This window comes from Bactrocera oleae, chromosome 3, assembly GCF_042242935.1.
Source record: "Bactrocera oleae isolate idBacOlea1 chromosome 3, idBacOlea1, whole genome shotgun sequence".
In the NCBI taxonomy this organism is placed as follows: Eukaryota; Metazoa; Arthropoda; class Insecta; order Diptera; family Tephritidae; genus Bactrocera; species Bactrocera oleae.
In genome coordinates, this window is record NC_091537.1 from 67,303,199 (window position 1) to 67,322,151 (window position 18,953).

The 18,953-nt window shown below is 35.2% G+C and overlaps 3 protein-coding genes and 1 long non-coding RNA gene across 4 annotated transcripts in view; 1 reads left to right on the top strand and 3 right to left on the bottom strand.

Moving 5' to 3' along the window:
- The window catches only part of LOC138856276 (uncharacterized), a 534,605-nt gene that overhangs the window by 12,903 nt on the left and 502,749 nt on the right, over window positions 1–18,953 (bottom strand). The window lies entirely within an intron of this gene.
- On the top strand, window positions 582–18,404 carry ppk18 (pickpocket 18). The gene is made up of 8 exons (XM_014239171.3): window positions 582–780; window positions 1,233–1,439; window positions 15,836–16,186; window positions 16,245–16,392; window positions 16,444–16,637; window positions 17,550–17,867; window positions 17,925–18,034; window positions 18,093–18,404. The coding sequence occupies exons 1-8, from the start codon at window positions 659–661 to the stop codon at window positions 18,368–18,370; spliced, it is 1,728 nt and encodes a 575-aa protein (XP_014094646.2). The 5' UTR covers window positions 582–658; the 3' UTR covers window positions 18,371–18,404.
- LOC106620628 (zinc carboxypeptidase A 1) lies at window positions 5,773–7,166 on the bottom strand. The gene has a single exon (XM_014239172.3). The coding sequence runs from the start codon at window positions 7,123–7,125 to the stop codon at window positions 5,818–5,820; it is 1,308 nt and encodes a 435-aa protein (XP_014094647.2). The 5' UTR covers window positions 7,126–7,166; the 3' UTR covers window positions 5,773–5,817.
- Window positions 11,449–13,283, bottom strand: LOC106620629 (zinc carboxypeptidase A 1-like). Its single transcript, XM_014239173.3, has one exon. It carries the CDS (start codon window positions 13,229–13,231, stop codon window positions 11,933–11,935), a length of 1,299 nt encoding a protein of 432 aa, XP_014094648.2. The 5' UTR covers window positions 13,232–13,283; the 3' UTR covers window positions 11,449–11,932.

Below are 18,953 nucleotides of genomic sequence, written 5' to 3' on the forward strand. Positions count from 1 at the left end.
CCAATACGTTTTCAAATTTAGTTATACATATAGCTACCATAAGAAAGCACCTGTGGAGGGTATTATAGATTCGGTGCAGCTAAAACCGACATTCTTCGGTTCTTTCATAACTTTGTTGTTTTATGTTAAATAAATTTTTTTTGTTTATTGATATTAGACAGAAGATTGGATTAATACTGTATCAATACATGTTTCTAAAAAGTTTATGAACTTTCAGAAGCAGGAAACTTCTATCCACTGTTAACATGAAACACACGTTGTTACTAAGGAAATACATACACATTTATGTATATGTAAGTCTTTTAGAAAATGCAGGCTTTTAAAAAACACAAAAAATATGTATGTATGATATTTTCCTTAAATCAACCATAAATAATTAACGTATATATTAAAAAGTACTTACTTTATTATTACGATTAAATTATCTGACTAAAAGGTAGCAATTTGTCAATCATTTTGTTGCACACGCAATTATAATACTATACAATCAGTAATAACACACAATTATGGGTATGAATTGGTACTTAACGCTACAATTTTGTTCAAAACACACTAAGCGATTTATCATAATTCATCTATAACTACACATGACCGAGTTAAAAAGTCACAGTTTAATTTCCAAAATTCTGTTTGGTGTCATCCAACATTGATCACTATAATGATTAAAACTTTTGTTTCTTTAAGAAAATTATATGGTAAACTTGTGCGTGAATTTTTGCAGGAAAGTGGCATACATGGCTTGAAAATATTTCTATCCACCTCTCCGATCCCCTTCGCGAAGTGAGTTGTTAAAAAAATTAAATAATTTAGGAAATTATTTTTATATTTTTAATTTGTATATGTACATACATACATATACTTTAGAGTAAGTCACAAAAAAACTAATATCGAATTTATGGGTTAAAAATAGCCTATATACGAAGAAAAAATAACCGTGAAAGGCATAATTTTTACCTTAATTTTATAAAAGCATCATTTTTTTTTAAATCATCATTAAAAACTCGTATTCTCAAATGCTTTTAAAGGTAAAATCCATGAGGTAGATGTTTTAGGAAATTGTGTGCTTTGTAAGGCCAATATTTATGAGGGAAACTTTGAATACTCACCGACAACTTTTATAATTAAATTCGATATTAGATTTTTGACTCACAATTCATAAGCTTATATATTCCCTACATGTTTTCTAAATAAAACCAATAATATTTATTTATTTCTTTAACCATTGCTTTCAGGCACCTTTGGTTTATCTTCCTATCCAGCATTATTATTGTCACTCATGTGATAATTATCAATTTAATTATTAAATATTTGGATCAACCAACTGAGGTTCGTATGTCTACAAAACTGGTGCATGTTGCCAATAGCCCATTCCCGGCTGTTGCTATTTGCAGTGCAAATAAGATAAGCCGACACAAAATGATGCGCTTTGCGGAGCAGGTGTGAGTACAACATACACAACACAAATACATATATCCACATATAGGTTTGTTGAAAAGTTTCTGCGCTCAAAATGAAAAAATATTGTTATTGTTACGAAATATATATTTTTATTCAATATAATCTCCCTTAACTTCAATACACTTATTCCAATGATCCCCCAATAATTTTATACCATCCCTATAATGACTTTCCGGAAGCTCTGCAAAATACCCCTCTACGGCTGTAATTGCTTCTTCAATTGATGAAAAACGCTTTCCACGAAGGAATTGTTTCAGGTTTCTGAAGAGGTAGTATAGTCTATTATTTCTGGTGTGGTTGCGGTTCTTGGTCGTCCTTCGCGTGGATCATCTTCAAGCCTAGTACGACCACATTTTTATTCATCAGCTCAAAATTCAACGGCGCGTTTTGAAGATGAGGACTCCTTATACACTACTAACAATTGTTCATAAATTACCTTTGCTTTTAAACCTTTCGAAACAAAGGATCTTATCACTGCGCGATATTCAATATAATCTGACACGTCAACTTCAAATGGTTTGTAAACAAAGAATTAAGTAACAGAATGACTTGTAACTTTGCATGTGTTTTTACGACAGATGTACCAACTTAAAAAAAAATTGGAGCTAGTAGTGCTATTTCTTATTGAGACTAACCAACCTGTATGTACATATATTTTATTATTAATATTTTATATTTATAATTTGGTTATTAAATAGCTTTTAAACAAATGTTAACATAGCATACTTTTTAAATTACATCGATTTTAAATAGGTCATATTTATTCTAATCTATATATAGGTACGATTTTTATACAAATCATCAAGCAAAATGTTTTGAGTCGTTCCATAAGAGATATTAAGATCCTCTGCTATCGATCTGATTTTAACATGATGATTTTCAAGCAGTGTTTCTCTAATTTTTTCGATGTTATCGTCATTAACAGAGGTGGATGAATGACTCGAATGATCAAGTTTTCGATGAATTCACTCCTTCATTGAATACTTTGTGCCACTCAAATACTCATGTTCGTGATAAAGTATACTCCCTATAAACCCTCCTGCAACATTTTCAACGACTCCATAACTGTGATTTCATTGGAAACACAAAATTTCAAGCAAACTCGTTGTTAATTTTTCTTCTTGTTAAAAATCGGGTCGTAAGCACAAAACTGCCACACACACACTAAATGACATAGGGAGATCAAACTTCACTTTTTATCGATTCGGTTTGTGCACAATGTAAAATTTTGTAAATTTTGTAAAAGTATATAAAGCAAAACTATTTAAAAACGACTTATACTATTCAAGATATCCTCATAATATGTTCAAGGAGTGTAGCGAAAAAACGGCTTGCCCTTCGTTGAAAAGAAAAAACAATAATAAATACACAGAATGGTTTGACGGAGGTCATATTTTTCCATATTCATCACATTATTTAATATATTGGTATCAAAAATTTAACCGATAGATGGCGCGAAGAACAAAAACAAATATTAATCGTCGAAAATCGCTTTATTGCTTTTCAAAATATTCTCCATTAAAATCTACACACCTTTGCATGCGTTTGAACCAATTACTGAAGTTTTGCCACTCTGATCGAGGTAACTCCAAAACATGCGTTCTGAACGTATCAACCGCCTCTTAAAAACGATGTCGAAAAACGTTGACTTTTGAGTTTATTTTTTACGTACGGGAATAAAAAGAAATCATTCGGTGCCAAGTCAGGACTATACGGTGGATGACTCATCAAATCGATGATTGGAGTGCCCAAAAATGCAATTGTTTCAGTCGATGTGTGAGAGCTTACATTATCGTGGTTAAGAGTGATCGGTCTTCGTCGGCTGGTTTTCCAGGTTTCTTGATAGACAATTGGCAAACAAATGGTTGTATATTACTCATAATTTACTATTCTACGTTTTTTAAGTGGTATGGCTGTGACATGTCCAGTTCTTCCCAAAAAAAAGGCAACCTTTTCTTCTATCTTTGTTGTCTCTTCCTCTAATTCCATGTGAAAGACATATTCCTCAACATTAATGTTTTCCGCCTCCATGGTCTCTCTCAACCGGGATTGTAATTCAGTTATTAATCCATTTGTCGCCAATCCACGTTGCTCCAGCTCCTTTTTCAGTTGTGGAATCTTCAGATCGTTATACTTGGTCATTTTCAAATAATTATCTCCTTGGGAATTTATTTGAAAATCCCACTTCTGACACCAATTGTAACGTATGTAATTGCATCGTCTACCTGTAACTCACTCTTGAGTTCAATCACTGGATTGTTAAATTAAGGTCCCAATTTAATGGCTATAGACTTATTTTTACTTTTATTTCCAACAACTTAACACTTAAAGCTTAATTGCTTTTTACACAGCAACACTCTAATTAGCACTGTCCTCTGCTGCACAATCCGGCAGCCCTTATATAGTAAATTTTTAACAAAAGTTTGCTACTAGAACATTCTGGCAACTACGAATTCGCTGTCTAGTTGCTTCTGCCAGTTTATCGTCGATTCTGATTTCTTCTGGTATTCGTTTTCGCCACAGTATTTTCTTTTTCCATATTCAACTGACCAATCAACACGAGCCTTGTTCTGAGCGATTGACAAATTGTGTAGAATCAAACGCGAACAATTTTTTTACAGTCAAATGTTCATGCGATATTGTATGTTTTGCATATACAGTGGTTCAACTAATGCCTATAGTTATCTCAATCTCACGATAGGTCACATGACGATCTTGCAATATCAGTTTGCGCACAGCATCAATAGTTGCCGGAACAATAACTGATTTTGGACGATCTTCACGACGTCTTGGAGTGATCTGCGACCCCGATTCAATTTATCTGGGGAATTCCACCATACCATCGATAAACACTGGTCTTTGATGGAGCTTCATCGCCAAAAATTTAATTAAATTCATCGATGCACTGTTGCTGCGTTAATCTACGCCGAAAGTTGTAAAAAGTAATCGCGTTTTCGCGATTTAATTTAATTTTTTCCGAGATGAATATTTTAAATTACTATAGACAACGCATATAGTGCTCGTATGTCAAAACGTTCTGAGTATGTATAACATCAAAAATGTCAAACTTTTCGACAAAGTTGTGAGTTGCCACATTGCAGCACTAGGGATGCCAAATCCCGAAATATAAAAGGCTACTGACGTAATTTGATAGAGAAATTAAATTATTATAGTTTTCATTATCTTTATTGAATAACATATATTTTGCATTATAAGATCTGTGCAGAAACCATTGAAATGGCGAGAAATTTGCCTGCAATAAAAAAAGGTCCACTGCAGCATCTTTCAAGCGGAGGTGACTGCCATAAAGGTAGCAGTAGATCTACTGCTCCGGAGCGGGACTATCCCCTCCGATAGTAGGGCAGCGATATTAGTCTTGTGTTCGCTGACTTTGCGCTCAAGACTAGTGTAAGGATGACTAGACTCCTTATCTCTAGCGTCAAGTTATTTTATGATTAGACTGTTTTGAGTGCCTGGCCACTGCGGTGTTGTAGAAAACTGTAAGGCTGATGGGCTTGCTAGGACAGGTACTTCAGTCTCAAAGGTTAGCGGCTTATGTTAGTCACTGTATGATTAGGTTTCAAGCGGTAATATTGATCGTCTTACCGGATGCTAGCTGCATCAGGTGTTTGGAAGAAGATGAAATGTAAAAGCATCTCAACATTTCCTCCTCGAATACCCTGCTTTTGCCAGATCAATGAAACAACATTTTGGATCGCATATACATATACTTTTAGAAATCCAGATGATATGGCAAAAATAGAAATAAGGCGCCAGATTTGTGATAGATTCAGAGCGTTTTTGCCGACAGCTGATATCCAACTGCAGTAGCTTTTTCCGTCTGACTCGACAAAGGACTGTACATAACCGTCAAAGCGTTGTCTCGCCGCCATGCTGAGGGATCATCCATATAACCTAAGATAGGACCAGGTAGAAGTATTTTTTTCATATAATTTAAAATTTGAATGTCCAAATTGTATGTGTACATATGTATACATAACATTTCAAAAAAGGAAACTTGAAACTCTTTTACATTACAGTTCATGCGAAAAAAATGTATGGAGAACCAGTCTAACTTATTTAATTTTACTCCATGCTCTGAATATACAAACTTATATATTACATTTATAAAAAGAGAAAAATTCACTTAAACTCGGGGTCAGTTTGGGCACAACCTTAGATAAACACCTAATAAAAACGTTAGAATCAAATTATAATTTTTATTTATGATATTTTTTTATAATCTATATCTTATCGTAATCTTACAAGAATTATACCTACATCCACTCACTGAAAACTTAACAGGCAAGTTGATTATTATTAAACATTATCATTTATTTGCGCTATTTGGTTTACACTCTACAAAAACTGCACTTCTTCACCATTAATTAGTTCGAAGTAACCCAAAGACTTGACTTCCGCCACCATTGCCAGCAAACCGTCGACGAGCTCCTCAGCAGTTGGTTTTATTTGCTCGGCAGGCAATTCCATGCCATTGCCATTGAAGCTACTATTCGGACGCAATTCAAAGCAGAAGGCCATGCGTATGCCCAACTTTGTGTAAGCAAAATCCACACTTGAACCCGCTGCCGGGTAGATCGCATTATATATATTACCGCCAGTATAGACAGTTTCATAACGTTTACTTATCGCCTTTATAGTCGCGTTATAAACTTGTTGGTAGTTTTTGACGTTATCGGGCAGTTCGGCAGTATGTCCATTCGGATAAAGTAAATACTGCGAGAATGAGTGGAAAGATATATACAATTGGATTTTGTCCTTCAACGAAGTAATATAGTCGGACAATGATTTGACTTCGATTTCCGAATTCGCCGCACGTCCGGCATATGTTTCACTGCAGGGATTACTGCTAGCACCCACAGTATTCCAATAAACATCCCAATTCCGATTGGCATCTGCACCGACGCAAGTGCCATATGGTTGACGCGTTTTACGCCACATCCGATCGGTAGTTTGTGTGTAGGCATAACCGTCGGGATTGGCATGTGGTATAATATACCAATCGTAGCTCTCCGCCAACTCACGAATTTTGGTATTATTGCTTGTCAAAAGTTCATTGATAATATATGTTGCTGTCGCAGGCGCAATCCATTCACGTGCATGTATACCGGCTTCCAAGAAAATACCCGGTTTCTGTTTCAATTCATTCAGATAGGAGATTTTGACACCCAAAATCGAACGTTTCTCATACGATTTGCCACCCTCGATCAATGTTACCACACCGGGATAAGACCTGGTCAAAGATATCAGCCAATTATAATTGCTATTCAAAGTTTGATATGCTGTCCAACGATCCCCGGTAGCGCGGTTCGCAAGTTGCGCATAATCCTTATCTATAGCGTTTTGTAAATTCGCCTCCAACAGCTCATATGTGATTTTATTGTTGGTCAAAATGGCGAGAAAATTTGACACCCTATTTGGCGGTACTACCACATTTATTGCGCTCTCCATTTTGTGCACTCCATCTAAGAAGCGGAGAACAACGTCTGTGTCCTCCATTTGTTTGAGTATTTCCAAGCCTTGGAGATCGGTCGCCTGGATCTTGTACACCCGATAATTGTCATAGCGTACGCGTTCAGCACTACACGTCTCTAGCACCACCACCGTTAGGCAGAGCAGCGTTATTAAACCGATCTTCAGCGACATTAGTTTGTTTAGTTTGAAAAGGTATTCGAAACTAATTTGATATAGAATAAACGTCGCGCATTTATAGATTAAAATTCTTGCATTATCATAATTGTGAGTCTTAACTCTTTGAATTTTTTTTTTAATCCAACTAACCATGATTTACCTACTTGCGCTAAATATTAAATTATGTCTGATAAGCTCACTTTATTGCTGATATAATATACTATCTGTATATAATTTATGGTGAATGTAGTAAGTTTCAAATTGATTGAATAATACGCACTTGAAAATAGGACCACAACTAAAATAGTGTTACTGATAACAATTACAATAATTAGGAGATTACACTTTGAAAAAATTTTAACCGGATGTATAATTTTTACATCACGCAGACATCAGTGTTTCCGTCACTTTCAACGTCGTTTTGCAACATTCATAAACATTTTGCGCAAAAAAAATCGTTCGACCTGCAATCTTGAGCTAGTACTCAAATAATTCTCATTAACTATAGTTGATTTGGGCTTCATTAACATATTACTACAAAAAATTAACACGTTTTTGAAGCTCCAAAGGTCAGCTTTTCGTGTTCTTTTATACACATCTATTTTTATAAAGAAGGATGTGAATATTATGAAATCGATAGATTTAGAAACTATTTGACCGATCATTATGAAAATTGGTATGTTATTTTTTCACGGAGAAGGTTTGTAACTCGCCAATAGGTGACGCTGCAATGTACCGACTTCTGCATAGTTTAACCGATTGTTACGAAAATTAGTATGTACATTTAGTTTTTCATGGAGAAGACGATTATGCTACCCCCATTGACGCAACTCGCCACCTGAAACTTGATTTTGATTTATGAGGTCTTAGTGGATTTATGAACACAAGAGAAACGCTTGCTAAGCAGAGTAATGATACTGATGATAATAAAATATTTAATAGTATACAGGAGTATTCCAATATATTATAAGCTCCGAAACGGACGATCTTCAAGATGGCCCAGCGAGTGATCCTGTAAAGTTTGGTGGCGATCGGAAACATAAAAATGTTTATAATCTTTTTGAGCATTTACTAACTGCATCCAAATATGAAATGCCCTAAACTGCCAGACAATTTCTGCACTATTGTACACGGACAAAATTATTTAATTGGCCGTATTTTCCCAGACGCACAAAATAATTACTTAAATCAGTAAATCAGCCGAAATTAATTTTGAGAATATCATTTTACTAAATTAAAGAGCTTACTCAATAAAATTTAATTATACCTTAGCCACAGCCAAACGTGGCTGGGGTCTTCTAGTTTTACACAAAAAAAAATCGATTCGAAGATCTCGATCTGGAGTCTCAAACTAGTTGGACAGAAGTATTCAAATTGTTCACAATAATTTTAATAAATTTATGCTTCATTAATATATTACTGCAGAAATATTGACGTTAACGAAGTCAGTCCATCTTTCGATTCTTTCACGAACTCAACTAAACTTTAAAACGACGTTTTTTTTATAAAAATAGGTAGTTTCGGGTATAAACGGACCTCAAGGTAAATAATGACAGACCCTAATACTTGTACAACACAGCACACCTTGGAACACTACTCACACTCACAACATACCCGACCACACTACATAGGATGTCACCACACTAGTTACCACCACACACAATCAACAATAAAAAAGATATGGGATCTTCAATTCAACTTTTTTCGTTTTCGTCTACGACCCTGAGCGCCACATCAACATTTATTTTTCGGTTTTTCGCGGGTTGACGCGTGCGATCGAACTACAGCAAGCGACACCTTTGATAACTCGTAATGCTGATTTATTTCGGACATATGCGTTAAGTCGTTACCTATATAAATACGGTCAATTTCATTATAATTTATAATTATATATTTATAACAATAATTTAATATTAAAGATGTATTAACCTGGTATACAATTCAATAGCATTTTTATTTAAATTATTCATGCGATTATGAGTGAAGTGGTGAAATGTTTTAAGATTGGTGGGGTGTGCTCCCTAACAAATTGGAGAATTTATTCAGGATCCAATAGATAAAATTTTGTAATTGGTCTTGGTTCCGTGTTCTTTTAAGCATAATTTAATAAGTTCCTAAACACTTCGGTAATATAGCTTTATCACGATCTCAACATTTAAAAAACCATCCGCGAGCGCAAAAGGACAAATTCAGACGCTATTCTGATTTACGGGATGAACTCATTTAAACCAAAATGTTTATAACCACGACTATCTTTACTTTACCATTCCATCATCATTTGATCCAGACTGATAAAAAACATTCCAACGCTTAATCCGATTTTCTATACCTTATTATAAGCCTCGGCCTTCATGTGCTTTCCGCAAATATTGGTTTTTTTCGTTTTTTGACATTTTTAGAACGCCAACCTCAACCTACTCTCGACGTCGTTGTTTACAGGACATTCAGATATTTTGGTAGCTAGCATTTCCACGCTTCAAATACAAAATATTAACCAAAACGTGATCAGTCTATCCATAAGAGATTTGGAATCATCTGCCATATCTCTGATGCCGACACGAATATTTTCAAGAATCGTTTCTTTACTTTTGCGAACTTATCGTCATTAGTAGAGGTGAATAGTCGATTCGAATGCGTTATCGATGACTTCAAGACCTTAATTGAATGCATTGTGCTACTAAAATACTTGTATTAGTGATAAAGTAGATTTACTAAAACACTTCTGCAAATTTTTCAACTATTCCCGTAACCAAAAAATTTCATATAGTAAAAATCTCCAGACAAATGTTTCACGTCATAAACACGCAGCTGCCAAACATACACTAATTGACATAAAACTTTGCACGAATATAGGGAACCAGATGATCAGATAGTAAATAGGAATTTTTACTTCGTACGAATCGGTGTTTCTCGGTCCGGAACAAGATGATCAGATGATCAGAGATCTATCTCCTATCCTTAAATTTTACTTGCTTACATTATTTATTACGTTCATACAGTTTAGATTTGTCCATGATGTTGACTTCAATCTCCTTAAGGATTCTGTAATTACAAGTATTATTCTACGTAATCTTTTCAATATAGCTGACTCCTATAAAAAACCAGCTCATCCATAAAATTTTCGGAAGAGCTCTATCGGTTAAAATTACAAACCCTAATATAATCAGAAACGTCGCTTCCTAAGTGAAGCATATAAGTTTCGTAAAGAAATCAATCAATTCTTGGGTCTATACCGGACTTCAATGTGCTACAAAAGGCGCATAGATAAATGTCTATTAAATCTTTCACAAATTTTTTTCTTACATTTATCTTCAATGTTTTCTATACATTGTCATTATGTACATATTATTAAAGGTATCTGCTAATTTTCGGGAAAGTCGTTGTCCTTATCTAAATTAATTACGTTTAGATTAATTGTAGATCGTTGGTTGGAACTCTCCGATAACACTGTTCGAAATACATAGTCAAATACCATATTTATGTGTATTTTATCGAAATGTTAATTGGAAGAACCCGCTTTATGGCAAAATTGAATAATAACTAAATCTTCTAAAGATTCTAAATTATTAGGTAAGAAAATTTACAAAATCAGATCGATTTAGGGTTTCACAAATCAATGCGTAAAGTCAAGGCCAATGACTATAACTTAGTGAAATTTTGTATTTAGCTTTTCGGGTAACACTCCTACAGGAACATATTACAGAACTTTAACCTGTTAGAGGAACTCGAAATGAATGATATATGTTAGATATATAAGATATTTTTATGCAGACTGGTGCTTGAAAGACGACGATGATTAAACTTTGAATAGCCAAAAGGTACCGTCGGAGTCCCTATAAAGTATATACATACATACAAGGTGCAATTCCAAAGTTTCAGGACTTTTATTAAAAAATGAATATTATTTGTTTTTTTTGAAAAATTTATTGGTCGCCTTCAAAATAGTCTCCTTCCGCCTGAATACAACGTTTTGCACGTTCAAGAAGGTCGTCGCCTTTTGGATGGCATCAAAGTCAGCATAGCGGTTTCCTTTCATAGCCAAATGTACATATGTATATAAATGACCAGCACGACTAGTAGAATCGATTTAGCCATGGCCGTCTGTCTGTATACAAGTATACGCGAAATTTTGCACACGTCCTTTTTCAAAAAAAACTCGCTCATTTGTCGGTACGGCTAATATCAGACAACAATGGCATACAGCTGTCATACAGACCGATCGATGAAAATTATGTGCTTGTAAGGAAAACTTATTTGTTTGCCAAGATATCTTCAAGAAATTTGGCACAGATTATTTTCCAAGGCCACACTACAATCTCCAAACAAAAACTATGTATGCAGCCTATTAAATGAATAGCTTTCACTATTATTTTATTTTTACTTTTATTCACAAAATATTAGGGGTATTGGTCCGAATACTTTTTGCTTTTGCTTTGTTAATTCGTTAGTCGTTATTCGGTATATCGTTCTACCAGGATAGCAAGCTTGATAATTTTTTCGTTACTTAGTAACATCACATAAGCTGTTTGTTTTGCGTCGTTGGCTAAAAACTTCATTTGATTCATTGCGAGAAAATACATTTTCTTCTTGCTACAAAATAATTTTAGACAAATTTTTCAAAAGTAAGTATTTACTAAAATTTTATCAACGGTTTTGGAAACAAACATACCAGACTACTGAGATAGAGCAAAAAGTATGCTTACAGTTAAGAGTTTTAACTAAGTATTAACTAACGAGTTACCAGATTAACATGTTCATTCTGAATACCCCAATTGTTAAAATATAAGAAAGCTTTAAATATTAATTTCACAAAATATCAACTCTAAATTCTGGCCGAAGAACCAATCTCCTTAATCATCGCTAACATAGAATCCATTATCTCCTCACCAGTAGGTATAATTTGATCAGCTGGTAGACGGAAACCCGACCAGAGTGCAGAACCCGAAGGACGCAGTTCAAAGCAATATGAGTAGGGTACTTTCATTTTGCCATAAGCCCAATCTAAGCTGGCACCTGCAGCTGGATAGATGGCGTCATAAACATTACCGCCAGTATATCTACTGCCATATCGTTTCGAAACCGCGGAAACAGCCACATCGAAAACACGCTTCAAATCCTTATAGTTTGGTGGCAGCTCACCCGTATGTCCATAAGGGAAAAGTAAAAGTTGTGAATACGAATGAAATGATAAGTACAACTGTAATTGTCCCTTCAGCGTGCTAATGTAGTCGGCTAGAGTACGTGTTTCAATCTCTGAGAATGCTTTGGGACCAGCATAAGTCTCCGAACAGGGATTATTACTGGAGCCAACCTCATTCCAATGAAAATCCCAATTACGATTTGGATCTGCGCCGAAACAGTTGTTATATGGTGTTCGTGTTTTACGCCACAACCGATTGGTGGTATGCGTATACACATAACCATCTGGATTGCTATGCGGCACCAGATACCACACGTAGCTTTCGGCCACTTTACGCACATCAGCGTTGGTGCTCGTCAGCAATTGATTAATAATGTAGGTTGTAGTAGCCGGACTGATCCATTCGCGTGCATGCATGCCGCCTTCGATGAAAATGCCGGGTTTCGTTGCGCGAGCTGCTTCATCAGCGCGACTGCTACTATAGGATATCTTTACGCCTAATATTTCACGTCCCTCGTACGACTTGCCGGCTACGAATAGACTCACTTGCTCGGGATACTTTTCTGTTAGCGTACGCAACCAGGCATAAGTGTCGTCCAACTCATGGTATTCACGCCAAGTATAATCACCGCTACGCCGATTGGGATCTGCCACAAGCTCCTTCTCCAAATCTAAGCTCGTCTGTGCGTTCTCCTCGATCAGTTGATGCGGTACATCGGCACTTTGTAGTACACCCAAAATATCAGCTATACCTTGCGGCGCCACAAGCACATTAATTCTTGTATTTACCCAGTGTACCGCGTCTAGAAAAATAAATGCGTCACTCGTGCCATCGAGCTCTTTAACGACGGCTAATTGTGCGGGAGTCTTCGGCTGCAGTTGATAGACGTGATAGTTGTCGTAGCGTACGCGCTCTGCAGTCGCGAAGTTATCAACGGCTGCCAAGCCGAGCAATGCTATCAGTCCCAGTTGTTGCCACATGTTGTGTGCGTTGAAAACAAATGAACGTTCGCACCTGCAGCGTCAGCTATTTTATAGGTTTTATCGACTATAGCACCACGGGGCATTTGCTAGCATATAACGGTAGTATGATAAAGCAAGAAAGTTGCTGGTTGTGGTGGACAATTAGAGCAATGAGTTGATGTAGAGTCATAGATATTTTGAGTAAACAACTTTGGTGCCAATAGTGATTAAAAGCTTACACTTATACATATTAAGATATGTACATATGTTAGGGATGTTTATAATCGTAAAATGTTAAAATTTAGAAATGAAGTAACAATTCAGCATTTAAGGAATATAAGAGCAGTTAATGTTGATATAATAGTTTTAAAGATCTTAGTTTAAATATTATAATAAAAATTCTCTCCAACCCGCCCAATGGCTGCTACGAAAAAAATTTGTGTTATGCTCAAAACATTCTGTCAAAGTATATACCTCTATGGTAGTGATACTCGTATATATCAACGTCCGAAAATAGGTACGAAGTATTTCAAACATGATAGTTATCGGGAAATTGATAAATAATCACATACTTTTTTTATGATTCCATTTTATTATTAAACAAAGAGTCCATCAAGAGCGGTACACGAAATCTTCTTTTCTTTGCTATCTTCCAACTCGTCGATATTAAGCCTCGGTGTCGACGATTTCTTTTCATCGATCATTTCTTTGAGGTCTAAGAATATGAAGAAGCCGCTGTGGACAGACAGATCCAGAGATGGTGGATGCGTAAGCTATTTGTAGTCTGTAGTGTTGTAGTTTTGTCATATTTAATATAATAGTTCAAGATAAGTCGGAAGCTCTCTCTCATCAAACGGAAATGAACAGAAAGTCACGAAGCTTTTAACACCCAGAATTAAACATCGGAGGCCCTATAAATATATATATGAGTGATCAGCGTGACGAGCTGAGTCGATTTAGCTATGTCTGTCTGTCTGTATATACCCGAACTAGAATGCAGATAAATTAATAGTTCACCACTGAACTATCTTAAGTTATAACACTTAGAGAAGTAGCTAGATGGATAATGTTTATATACATACACATACATATACATATTAGGCAAACGCTATAAAATGCGGTTAGTTTATTTTGCATTCGAATAATTTATTATTGAAACAATAGATAATATACAGTAGTCGTAAGGTGGTTCTAAAAATCAAACTAAGGAAAATCTGGTCTCTAACTCATATGCGACCAATAGCCGTTTCCAATCAGGACTAAATTTTGTATACGATATCTTTGGCTATAGTAAACACTGTTTTTGTCGCAGCAACTTTTCATCACTTTATATTTTTAGTCTGTGTCTGGTTTTATTCTGTTGAGTCTATGGCTTCTAGTGTTAAATTGGTGGGATGAAAATTGAACTGGAAGGCGTGGTAGGGTGTCTTTTTTCAATTTAAACATATATTAAGGATTGTTGAGTATATTCGAGAGTTTTAAGAATTGAGGGATTATATCCACTTGTGCAATTCAAATATTCGATTATTTTATACTCGTATATATATCGAATATAAATGCTGTTGATAATATTCTCCGAAAATTTTAAATTGATCAGGCAAATAATTTCGGAGATATGAGCGTATTTGTAAGAATTTTTAACTGTGTGTAATCGACTCTCAAACTTTTAAGCGCGATTTTCTTGAAACACTGTTTTTACAGACGGTGCGCCACAACGGCTGAACTAGTCGAAATTTGAAATTTTCACACGACTTTTTCAAACATATTTATAAGGTAATAATCGAAAGAATAAAATTTTTTTATAATAATTTAGTTTGGGATGCCACATAGTGTAAATTTATTTTGTTTTGCTAAACTCGTCATTTTTTGGGAAGCCGCTATTTTATCAAAAATCTAAATTTTAACTAGTCCTTCGATCATTCATCTATTTAATACATTTTTTGGCTTTTGAATTTAAGATAATTTTATGCAGAAAAATCTTCCTCACCGCCAGATACCTTTTTTCGTAGGTCCCTTTGGAGATCGGCTCCGGGAAAAAAGGAATCCTAAATTTTTCAAAATGAATAGCTGATTATTAAAGTCTTGTACATCCAAATTTGTAAATATACATTTCTTTTTGTTTATTTATCAAATCCTCCCCGATAAAAGTTGGCAAAAATACGCGTTTTCTAGTCGCTGAAACTATGAGAAATATTATAATGTTGCGCGAGGATTTGATTCAGATGTGGATGAATGCTTTAAATTATGATAGTTTGCTATGTGATATCCTAGCAGGAGAGCAGTTGATTACTGATAGGCATACAGTAGTAGCGACGTAAACGATTGATTGATTACCAAAACTCATACCATTTCTAAACCATTTTTTTATTTTTGAAGATAGAATTTTGTCAAGAGTATATAAAGCAAATAATATGCTTGAAGCATTCCATAACTTTTTCATTTATATATTAGAGAAGTCATATATTTATTAACTAGTTTAAACAATTTTGTTCAAAATCGCTATTTTGTACTCATTACTCTATTTTTTACTCCATCTTATGTACTTGCATTATTCTTTTGTTATATTGTATATATCTATATATAGTATGTATATTTATATTTCTCCCAAACCTTCATTTTTAGCTTCGCAGCTCAGGAAAGACTTCAACCCAATCTACTTGCGAAAAATGTCAGTGAAATGGCTGAACATTTGAAGCTGCTTACCGGCTTCTTTCTCTACCCTTTAGACAGGTATAGTGATAGCGATCCCCGACTTGGTCAACTTCATAATATACTGACGAGCATGTATAATGGCAGCGAATATCCAACACGGGAAATACTTTTCGACTTATCGCCCGACTGTCCCGAACTCATCATTAGTGGTATGGTTTTCGGAAAGACAGTAAATATAACAAAATATTTTGAAAAACGTTCGATATCGGTGGGTGCATGTTGTCTCTTCAACTATCGTCGTGAAACTTATACCACGAATAGGTATGTGAGTAAGACGAAAAAAATAAAACACTCTTTAAATTAGTTTTTTTATTCTCAGCATAAGATCTGCCTTCACCAAGGCCAATAGCATGTTATTGGAAAATGTTACATTCGAGTCTAATTCCCTACTAAACTCGGTACAATTTGTTATACAAAGCGATTCGAATGATTTTTGGCATACCGAATTCACCAGTTATGCATTTCGTGTAAGTCGATTGCGTTTAATTTGTTCTCTTGATTTCCCAATTATTTTACAGCTTTATTTGTTTCTACAAAATGACTATCCGACTGTAATGACAAATACCATGGGTGAGATTTTGGTGAATCCTAGAACTTTAGTGGAGATTGCAATACAGCCGTCATTTTATGAGGCCTCTCATGCTATACGCAACTTCTCACCTGAGCTAAGGCACTGTTATTTTAAGGATGAGGGAGAACGTTTGCTAAATAAGTGAGTAATGCTATAAATACAATAGGTAATTCGTCATATAAATTTAATGGCGAGTATTTACAATTATAGTATGTTATTGATATTTCAGAGCCATGGCTTTCGCTTTCCTTAGATATTTTGTTCATTTTTCTTTGTCGAAATCTTATTTAAAGAGGGAACTTGACCCTAAAAGGCTGATATAAAATAAAATCTTCAGAGATGGCTAAGCTATTCCTTACTGGTATTGTTAGTGGTATTTATAATCTTGTTTTTAACCGTTCAGAGTAGAATGTATGAATGTAGTTATTACGGCTGATCCTCTCTTGTGTAATGACAATTATGGACTGAAGAGGCAGATAATGTATAGTAAACCTAGTCTCAGCCTAGGACAGCTTGGAAGGAAGTACTGATATTATTCTATCCTGCTACCTTTCATACAACTTCGACAAATGTTAAAAAATGTTGCCATACTGCATGGGTGCCGATCATATAATGACCGGTGGAGTCCCTACGAGTTCGGAGAGACGAACACCAGAGTAGACAAACCTTGCGACCTCGCAATTACAGATATTTGCTCAACGACGAGATTTAAAGTTCAGCCTTCCCTTGCGAACTCATCAGTTTTGTAGAACCCAGCGACTTCGCAATGCTCAGCACCCATATAATTTTTATTGTGAAATAGTTCTACCCAAATATAAATGAGGTTAAATACTCCTTACGTTCAGCGATATGAGAACATTAAATCAGTATTTTCCTGCTGATACCTAGATATATAGCCTAAACATAGAATTATCACTTTACTAAACTTCTATTAGACGTAAATTTGTAAGGCATGTTATCTAAGGAAAATGAAAAGAAGACTCGAGGTGGAGGATTCTAATTTTATATTATATACTTTTTATTTATATACTATTGTAATTCTTAACCCTATAGATCCTATTACTCGCACGATGAATGTCTACTCATTTGTCGCATGCAAAGTATGCAACGGTATTGTGGTTGTGTAAGCCCCTTCCTCGCGCCATCACTCATCAATGCGAGCGTCTGTACTCTATTGCAATTGCCCTGCCTCTCAAACTGGTTGCGTGTGTTTACTCAATGGTCTTACTTCGATTATGTGGAGCAGCCGCACGGTTTCGATAAGTGCAACACTTGTATGTCGACCTGTGAAGGTGTCGACTATAAAACTTACCTGAATTACATACCACTGCGTAAAAAAACCGGCAATGATACGTACACCTTTGGTTTGCTGTGCGTAACAGAATTCATGCGACATTTCGTAGTATTTACTTTATTTGTTTGTTATAGAGAAGGTCTTAATAGCGACGAACCATTGGCACTGGTGAAATTATTCTTCAAACAATTGTATGCGGAATTGACTTACATAGACATTGTAGGCGATTGGGTTACGTTGTTGAGTGAGTACCTCACACTAGTGTTGTTTAAAAAAAATCTTGAAAATATTTTGTATTCCAGGCCGTTTCGGTGGCATTCTATCGCTTTTCTACGGCTTTAGCATACTAAGTTATATTGAAGTTTTTTACTTTATGAGTGGTAAGTGGCTTGTGCTTATATATAGGGCCTGGCAGCTGGCGTATATTCCGAAAGAGCGGCGTGACAACCAATTGCTGGAGAAGAGCGCTGAAAAACGCATATTTTCGTTGTATTGGAGTGAGTTGCAGCCCAAAACTGTTATGTTGCAGAAATACCCAAAGAATATTAAATGGCAAAATCATTATGATGATAGTTACTAGCACTTGATACAATCTGAAAGTATACGAGAAATGTTGGCACCAATAAAAAATACAATAAATAAAAATTCTATATTGTAAGAATATGGAGACTTATTTTAACTCTGACCTTAAAAAGTTCACATTTGAAAAACATTGATGTGTAACTTTAAATGCATTGTTATTATTGAAGCGGAAGAAAAACATAAGGAAAATAATTTTGCGAATACAGTCGAACTTGCAGTCCTTGGTTGCTTATAAATCCGGGTCCGTTCCGGTTACATATACTTGACTATCGTACGAACTGTTGCTTAAAACATGTTTCTCTCTAAAGTTAAAGTATTTTCAGAAATATATCTCAGCGGATTGAAATAAATTATTTATATTTGACCAATAAAGAAAAAAAAATTGTTTAAAATTTGTTTAAAATTTTTTTTTAGAAAAATCATCTTTTTTGAAGAAAACCGCCGGATATAAAAATCAGAAAACCCAAACTTGATCTTCGAGAAGTTTTATAAAAGACACTTCCTAATCGGAAAGTAAAGACTGCGGTTGGGCGATCTTTCAGCACCAGGTGCAGTAATTTTATTAAATGGCATCATCAATA